General features: G+C 39.2%; 2 protein-coding genes across 2 annotated transcripts; one reads left to right on the top strand and one right to left on the bottom strand.

The window, feature by feature from the left end:
* Positions 1–501: 501 nt before the first annotated feature.
* LOC149173882 (uncharacterized) lies at positions 502–3,416 on the bottom strand. Its single transcript, XM_089428030.1, has 2 exons — positions 1,207–3,416; positions 502–1,096 (listed from the first exon to the last, which is right to left on the bottom strand). Exons 1-2 carry the CDS (start codon positions 3,389–3,391, stop codon positions 648–650), a joined length of 2,634 nt encoding a protein of 877 aa, XP_089284156.1. The 5' UTR covers positions 3,392–3,416; the 3' UTR covers positions 502–647.
* Positions 3,417–7,099: 3,683 nt separating this feature from the next.
* LOC149173881 (uncharacterized) lies at positions 7,100–8,056 on the top strand. The gene has a single exon (XM_089426861.1). It carries the CDS (start codon positions 7,100–7,102, stop codon positions 8,054–8,056), a length of 957 nt encoding a protein of 318 aa, XP_089282987.1.
* The last annotated feature ends 1,519 nt before the right edge of the window (positions 8,057–9,575 follow it).

Here is a 9,575-nt window from a genome sequence, read left to right as displayed (position 1 = left end):
AGAAAATCATATGAAAATATTCAGATTTGATAGGTGTATTGTTTAATAATGGTTATGAGATTTGGTAGCATATATATATTTTTTATTTTAAAAAATAAAAATAAAAAGATTTAACATTCAATTTTAAATTACATAAAATTAATTATATAATGTAAATGAACCAATCAGAAAATATAAATTCAAATTTTAAAATTTTAAAATTAATTTGTAATTTTCAAAATATTCAGTTTCATATTTTTTTTTTCAAAACTTTAAAATTAAAAGTCAAATTTTTTAAACCAAAAACAAAAATACAGCCAGACTGGGATGCATTCATGGTGGATCTAACTTTGTTGTTCATGTTTGCATGTAATTAACAACAACCATTTATGCACAGTAAAGAAAAGAGATATAAGGTTCAAATTATTACATGGTTTAGCTACACAACTACCAATTTGTTACAATAGACTAAGATGTTGAAGAACTTTGATCTTCACAAATGTTGTTGAGAATAGTGCTAGTACTACCCAACAAATCTGTTATATTTTATTGGAATTTGGGAATGACATGTAATTAACAAGAACAATTTATGTACAAAGAAGGAAATGGAAATAAGATTCAATTTACTTCATGGCTTCGCTGCACAACTACAAGTTTATTACAATAGACTAAGATGTTGAAGAACTTTGACCTTCACAAATGTTGTTGAGAGTAGTGCTTGTACTACCCAATAAATGTGTTATATTTGATTGCAATTTGGGAATGGCACCAGGGCTCAAAAAAGTGTCTCTGATGTTTTGCAGCATGCCTAGAATGACCATCATAGTAGGTCGTCCTTTAGGAGATTCATTTGTGCAAAGCAATCCCACATTTATTAATGAACTAAGACAATTGAGATTATTATCTTCCTCAGTACAACTACCCGTCCTCCTTAGTAAACCCAAGTCCACCACATCCATTAGTCGGTTTGGAAAACTGCTACCCACCCATTTTTGCAAGTTCATTCCTTCGACAAACATGTCGTGGGTGGGCTTCTTTCCAGTGAGCATTTCCAATAGCAGTATTCCATAACTATAAACATCACCATTTGTTGTGACTTGTCCACCCACTCCATATTCTGCATTCATAGATCATCATCTTAAGGTTCTTAATTCACAATGGTTAATAAAGATTTAGAAAAAAAAACCACAAGATTAATTAAAATATGGTATGTAGTTTAAATAATACCTGGAGGAATGTACCCAGTAGATCCTTTGAGTGCATTTGTGGAAGTGAGAGCTCCATCTTCATTTTTTGCAAAACATATAGTAGCAATGCCAAAGTCTATTAAATATGCAGTCATATCTTCACCCAGCAATACATTGTTGGGTTTCAAATCACAATGAATCACTTGCACAAAGCAATGATGATGGAGATATGTCATGCCTTGGGCGATATCTATTGCTATATTCAACCTTTGAATCAAATTCAAGCAGCTTTGTTCTCCATCATTGGGATATAACCACTTTTCTAGGCTTCCTTTTGGCATTAATGGAAATATCAAAGCTTTGATTTGGAGATCTGAATAGCAAGTTATGACCGGAATCAAATTCCGGTGTCTAACTCTACCCAAAACTTTGCATTCTCTATCAAAACTCTTTTGAGCCCCTTCATTTTGTAGATTGAGAAGCTTGACAACAACCATTGTGCCGTCATTCAAAATCCCTTTGTACACTTTTCCAAAACTACCAATTCCTAACAAGTTTGCATCACTAAATTCATTTGTTGCAATGACGAGCTCTGCATAGGAGATTCTTCGGTGCCCCACATTTAATGACGGACCAGTGTCTCTCTGAATATTTCTCCTACAATTCTTTCTCCACAAGATTGCAAGAAACAAACACAATACAACAATTGCTACAACAACAACCGGTATGATAACTCTTTTGAGATTCAAAACACTTTTATGTTTATGAGCATAGCAAGGTGGTAGATTTACCCAAGGTCCACATAGACCAAGATTTCCCATAAATGCTGTGGCGCCAATCTTTTTGAAAACTCCTTCTTTAGGGACTTCACCTAACAACTTGTTAAAAGAAAAATTCAAGTGGTGGAGCATTGTGAGATTTGCTAGTGATATAGGTATTCCACCTGACAAATTGTTGGAGGAGAGATCTAGGTCTTGAAGACTTAGAAGTTCACTGATTGACACTGGAATTGGACCTTCAAGTGCATTGTAGGAAAGATTCAGATATGCTACTTCTTTGCAGCTTCCGACGATACTTGGAATATAGCCAGTTATTTGATTTGCCGAAATATCTATGGCTTGAAGCTTATCGAACTTTCCCAGTTCTAAAGGTACATGGCCACTTAATAGATTGTTTGACAAGTTGAAATAGAAGGCTAAATTTGCAAGGCCTGCAAGTTCTTCATGTATGTGCCCACTAAGCTTGTTGTATGATAGATCTAGCAGTAGTAAGTTCACACATTTCCCTAAACTTGCAGGTATGTTTCCTGATAACTGGTTATGATTAAGATCTAAATATCTTAATTGTTGGAGGTTAGCCATAGAATCAGGGATTTTTCTAGACAAATTATTTCTAAAAATATATAAGAGATCTAAACCCTTTAGCTGCCCAATTTCCATTGGGATGTTCCCTTGTAAATTATTGGAATCCATATATAACCTCTCCAACTTCTGAAGCATACTAACTGAAGATGGGATTGACCCGGTAAAAGAATTACCATTTAAACCAAGGAATATTAAGCTACTTAAATTTCCAATAGCAGGAGGTATTTCTCCAGCTAATTCGTTGATACCCAAGTCTAAGTAGTAGAGTTTTGTAGAGAGGTGGCCTATAGAAAACGGCAATTGCCCAGTGAAGTTATTATAATATAAGTCTACTTCTTGTAGATCAGAAAAGTTACTAAGAGCAGTAAGAATGGGGCATCTCGTGGTGTTGCCGCTAATAAGGTAATTGCCGCCCAACTCAAGGTGCCGGAGATGTGTCAATTTACCCAACTCCATAGGCACTATTCCGCTGAGCTGATTCACTTCTAAGTTAATCAATTGTAAGTTGGTACAATTGAAGAGGGATGAAGGAACGCTGCCACTTAGCTGATTAGCAGACAGATAGAGTAGCTTTAACTGGGCGGTCTTCTTGGTACACAACTCCGACGGAATGTGTCCAACTAATTGGTTATCACCTATATCCAATGCTTCAAGATTGGTGCAGTTGGACAACGAAGACGGAATGCGTCCCGTCAGATGGTTCTCAAACAGAGCAAGAAGGATGAGCTGGCTTAGCATACCCAATTCGGAAGGAACATTGCCGTGAAGGTTGTTGTCACCTAAATATAAGTAGTGCAAAGAGGATATGTTTCCCAAGCAGTCCGGGATTGTTCCCGTCAAATTGTTAGCTCCCAAGGCCATGGTTCTTAGGTTGGCGAGAACACATAGTTGTTTAAGGAGAGAGTCAAGTTCCGTAAACTGCGGCAGCTACCCAGAGTGGGCGGAATGGAACCCTGGAGTTGATTGTCAGAAAGGCGAAGCATCTTTAAGCGAGAGAGGGTTCCCAATTGATAGGGAATTTGACCGTGGAAACTGTTAGTGTGAAGATCGAGTACTGTAAGAAAGGAGAGATTGGCGAGAAGGGGAGAGATTGTACCTTGTAATCCCATGCTTGAAAGATTTAGGGAAACGACTCTCTGTCTGCGCCTGCTGCATATGATGCCCGTCCACTCGCAGAACGAAACATTCGGTTTCCAGGTAGCGGCTAAGGATGGGAAGGGATCATATGTGATTGCAGACTTGAATGCAAGCAGAGCGTGTTGATCGGAAGCATTGGTGAGACGAGGAGGATAGTGAGAGAAATGGGCGATGGGTGTGGAAAAGACAAAAGGAGGATTGAGAAAGAGAATGGAATAAAAGAGGAGTAGGTGACAGCACCAGAAAAGAGAAGGGACGTAACAAGTATCCATCATTTCCTTCTGTGAAACACGCACAACAATGACAATGCTTCAGAAAACCAAGTTTGAATTTGTAAGTTTGAATTTAGAATTCATAGAAATTCGAACTCGGAATAAAGTTGTCTCGAAATCGTGTCCGTCGAATTTTTGGATCAACAATGATGGTAAATACCCAGTTTTGTGTGGAAGTTTGAATAAAGTAGGCACTGACTTATAAACAATGATGGTAAATACCCAGTTTCCGCACAAGTAAGAAAGAATATCACTAATAAAAATACCGCACTCACTAATAAAAAAAGAAAGAATATCACAAATAAAAAAGAGAGGCCGCACTCACATTAATTAAATCTTTCCGTCTGTTTGAAGTTTGATTAATTATTAAATCTTGTCATTCTCATTTTCAAAAAGAAAGACCGCACTCAAGAGATTAATTAAATATTGCCGTCTATTTGAAGTTTGAATAAATTAAAAAGCATTCTCAGAAGTCTTTGTGGAGATCATCAGGTCTGTTAATTTATTTTAAAAAAGAAAGACCGAAGTCAGGTTAATCAAATATTTCCGTTTGTTTGAAGTTTGAAGAAACGGCCCCATCATAAGGAAAAGAATAAGCTGTTTCTGATAAAATTAAACACAAAAGTATGGGTTGCACCGTCAGTGCGCAAGAATTAGTGAGGAAAAAGATTGCTTGCTAGGAAAATCAATTAGAAGTAATTATATAGTTTTTTTTGAAAAATCAATTAGAAGTAGACATTTATCAATCACATTAATAATTATTAGAGGTATAGTGTTAATTTGCTTATTAGAAAATGACTATTCATACTTATTAAGAACTATATAAATAAAAATAATAATAACCTTTATATATTTATATATATAAACATTTATATATTTAACAATAACAAAATTAACCTAATATAATAATAGTATACAATTATTACTAATAGTACTTATTTATTTCTCACCATCATCCTAATGATTAATATACATTTATTAACATATTAATATAACTATCAATATTCTTTATATATACTTAGATTATAATCACAATGTTAATAATATTGACCCATATATAAATAATATAGTATATTAATAATATTAATTATATTAGTAGAGATTAATTGTCCAATAATATTACAAACTCAAGGGATTAATATTAAAAACCCAAGGGAACAATATTGAACCCTATGATTTATATTATAAGCACAAATCATTATAAACTTTAGCATTAATATTATAAATCCAAGAGATTAAAAACCCTAGGATTAATATTATTAACCCTACAATTGTAAACCTTAAGATTATAAACTTAAAAGATTAATATTTCAAATCCAAGGGATTAATATGATGATGATGATGATTGTTGATGGGATCAGATAACTAAGACGAATGGAAACCCTAGGCTCTGCTCTCTGAGCAAATGTTCAGATCTGCGCATTCTGCACCAACCCGATCGCATCCCTTTTCTGAGCCGCCGGCGATCCATCCCTCGCGCTCCTGGTAAACAATACGTCATGGCTTCCCCTGTGGGAGGGGCGGGACCTTTCCCCCCTCCTCCAGATAACCTCTCGTCTGACATCTTCAAATCCTCTGCATCGCTGTTCCCTCCAGGCGACTTTTCAGGACAAGAACAGGGCTCAATTCAGACTGACATAGCAGTTGAGCATACAGTAGCACGTGAAAAGGAAGAAAACGAACAGGGGGCGAATCCAGAACAACCGGCGTCACAACCAAAGGCGACTTCGGCTACCTGCATTCCAAAAACAACGGAACGAATCAAAGTTGAGCTCCCCAGCCATAGAATCAACGACGAAATACAATACATGAAGGATCACGCTCTCATTGGAAAATTTCTTGGCTTTTGGCCAACCGAAAAAGCCCTACAGGGGTGGATAGCCTCAAAATGGAAACCCAAAGGACAAGTCACCTTGCTACTTGGCCCCAAAGGCTTCTTCACTGCAATATTCTCCTGCCTGGAGGACAAATCCCGCATATTTGAGGGTGGTCCGTATTTCTTCAATTCCTCGGGTCTTTTCCTTCGTGACTGGAAACCCAGGTTCAATCCAAATACAGAAGATCTCAGTCATGCTCCAGTGTGGATACGCATGTATTCTTTACCTGCAGAATACTGGAAAGAAGAAACATTAAAGGACATTGGCAATAGCATCGGGGTTTTCATCAAAGTAGCAGAGGAAACCAAAAATCGAAGATATACTTCCTACGCCAGGATCTGCGTCCAGATGCATCTTACTAAAGCCCTTGCAGACTCGGTAAGTCTTTTCCATGATGATTTTGAATAGATTCAACCATTAGACTATGAGCATATTCCTTTTCGATGCCGCAAATGCCATGAACATGGCCATCTTTTTCGAGATTGTCCTCTAAACACTCAGATCAAATCTCCGGCTAATGAGGCCAGCAAAGAATCTGAAGGCTTTACCAAGGTGCCCAATCGCCGTAGGCATGCTAAAAAACATCATGTTGCACCCTCCAGCACCAAAAAAGCTGAAACCTAGAACAGATTCCAAATTCTTACCCCTCAAGATCCTTCAGAAAAGCAACATAATGACTCTCAGGCTTCCCCATCGCGCCCATCTCCCTCCCAGAGTCTCAAATCTAACCCGCCCCCATCTTCCTCTAAGCCCTCCAGCCTTCTATTCTCCTCGGAATCGAAAAAGCCGGCTTTAGAAGATGAAATGCAACCTTCAGCGATGGAACTTGATGCAGCTTTAGCACTCAGTTTACAAGATGATATCCCAGAGGAATGCCAGAACATCCCCACAACAATGGAGGAAGACCCAGAGACTGTGAGTCTGGAAGGACTGGATATACTCAAACTCGAAACAGCATGCAAGCAGAAAGAGTACAACTCAATACCTCCATGGGAAATAGATCGATTGGAAGGTGTTCTCACCAAAGCTCAACATAATAAATGTCTAGGTATACAAGCAGGAAGTCCCTGGGATGGAAAGAAAATCCTAAAAGAAACAAAAAAAAGAGGGCGCAAAACTGATCTGCAAAGGACCATCATTTTAGGAGAAATCTTAATGGAATCAGGGAGATTTCCAAAGTTGACGAAGTTCTACAAGCCCCAACCCCACTGTTCCTCATGAAGCTCATCTCCTGGAATATGCGTGGGCTCAACAGCCCCTCAAAACACAGAATGTTAAAAAACATGATTCAGCTAGAGAAGCCTTCCATAGTTTTTCTACAAGAAACAAAAAGTAATAGTGTTGCCCTCGAAAGGATCCTCAACAAAGCATGGACAGGCAGTCGCTCAGTCTCAGTGGATGCGGTAGGGGCCTCCGGTGGACTAGCTATAGCTTGGAATCCGCAGATCCTTACGCTTCAAGATTTTCATGCCACTCATTGTTTCATTCAAGCTTCATTTCATCTCATTGGGACGGATCTGCACGGTCTTCTCACTAATACCTACTTCCCGCAAGACTTACATCATAAATTAGAAGTGCTGGATGCACTTACAGCTCTTAACTCTAACAGACAGTACCCTCTATGGATCAGCAGGGGGGATTTCAACATTATCACGAATCTAGAGGAAAAAAAGGGAGGACGCTCGAAGTTAGAAGAGGACAACACAGGATTCAAAGAATTCATTCAAAGCAATCAGCTCATGGACATTCAGACTTCAAATGGCACGTACACCTGGACAAACAAACGCAGGGGAATTCAAAATATTGCCTCCAGGTTAGATCGTTTTCTCATTTCAGACAATGCTATACATTTGGGAGGGGATTTTCATGCCTCCTTCCTGCCTCAGGGTGGATCTGATCACTGGCCCATTATGCTTCAATGGACACGTCCAGGTAAACATTGCAATCGTCCATTTCACTTTGAGGCCTTTTGGTTCACACATCCTAACTTCAAAGAAATGGTTCGAGCTACGTGGAAATCCTTTACTCCCCCGACAGGTGCAAAGATGTTCCAATTTCAACAAAAACTAAAAAATCTCAAGCAAATGCTCAAAGTCTGGAATAAAACCCAATTTGGCAACATTCTGGAAACCAGGAAAACATTGGAGCAGAATATGTGTTCTCTACAACAAACCATTATCCTAGAGGGAAGAACAAAGGAACCGGTAAATAAGGAGCAAACCCTCTGGACAGAAATATAAGCTCGAAGACTACAAGAGGAAATCCTTTGGTGCCAAAAATCCAGAATCAGGTGGCTTAAAGAAGGGGAAAAGAACACAAAATTTTTTCATCGATCCACCATACAACGACGAATGCACAACAATATAGCCTTCATCAATAACAGTCAAGGGGAGAGACTAGAAAGGCATGAAGACATTGAAAAGGAATTCAAAGAGTACTTCCAGGAAGCGCTCAAAGAACAAACAGGAAGTAGATCAACAGCCATACGATCTATCACGCAGCACATACCCAAAATAATCACAGAAGATCATAATCAAAATCTATTACAACAAGTCTCTATGCAGGAAGTAGAAGAGGCAATGGCTCAGCTAAAGGATGGCAAGGCTCCAGGTCCTGATGGCTTCACCTCCAATTTCTTTCATGAATTCTGGGAGTTGATCAGCACAGAAGTCTGGGAATTAGTGGAAGAATCAAGATCCATGCACTGGATCCTCCCTTCCCTCAATTCTACTTTCATTGCTCTAGTTCCCAAAGGGGAGGAATCAAATACGCCAGACAAATACCGGCCGATTGCTCTCTGTAATGTTATCTACAAACTCATATCCAAAGTAGTGGCAAATAGGCTCAAACCTCTTCTCCCTCTTCTCATCCTTCTGGAACAGACTGGATATGTAGAAGGGCGTCAGATAATGGATGGCATTATTCTATCAAACGAGGTGATCCACTCTTTAAAAATTCTAAAAAAACCAGGTATGATTCTGAAGCTTGATCTCTCCAAAGCATTCGATAAGCTCAGTTGGGAATATATTCATCAAATGCTGTTGGCCTTCGGCTTTAATGCCACCTGGACCCGATGGATAATGAATCTTATTACCTCACCCTGCTTCTCGGTCCTCCTCAATGACTCTCCATCTATACCTTTCCACCCCTCTAGAGGCATTTGTCAAGGGGATCCCCTATCCCCCTTCCTATTTGTCCTCATGGCAGAAGGTCTCAGTCGCCTCCTTCATCAAGCTATTTCTACTCAAGCTATAAAAGGTATCGCGCTCCATGGTCTCCATCCCCTATCCCATCAACAGTTTGTTGACGATACGATGCTCTTTGGTCATCCTTCTTCCCTAGAAGCCAAAGCCTTTAAAGCCCTGCTCTCTCTTTTCTCAGAAGCCTCCGGAACCTCGATCAATGCCACCAAATCCCAGCTTTTCTTCTTCAACACCCCTGTCTCCACTCAAAAAAACATTGCCCGTATTCTAGGATTCTCCATTGCAGCGCTTCCCTCCAAATACTTGGGAGCTCCTCTTATGGTCTCCGCCCTTAAGCATGCTTCTTGGCGAACGCTGCTGGACAAATTGGAAGCTAGACTTTCCTCATGGACATTTCGATCACTCAACATAGCAGGTAGACTCATTTTGATCAAGTCCGTCCTTCAAGCTATGCCTATGTATCTCTTCTCTATACTGGCAGCTCCCAAATGGGTTCTTAAGGCGATCTGCAACCTTCAAAGGAGTTTTCTATGGGGCTCCACGGGGCTCAACAGGA

The sequence above is a fragment of the Pinus tabuliformis genome, chromosome 4_2 (genome assembly GCF_031772625.1).
Source record: "Pinus tabuliformis cultivar Carrire ecotype Pingquan chromosome 4_2, CPIR1, whole genome shotgun sequence".
NCBI lineage: Eukaryota > Viridiplantae > Streptophyta > Pinopsida > Pinales > Pinaceae > Pinus > Pinus tabuliformis.
The sequence above is the reverse complement of the archived record's forward strand: the minus strand, read 5'-3'. Positions and strand labels throughout refer to the sequence as shown.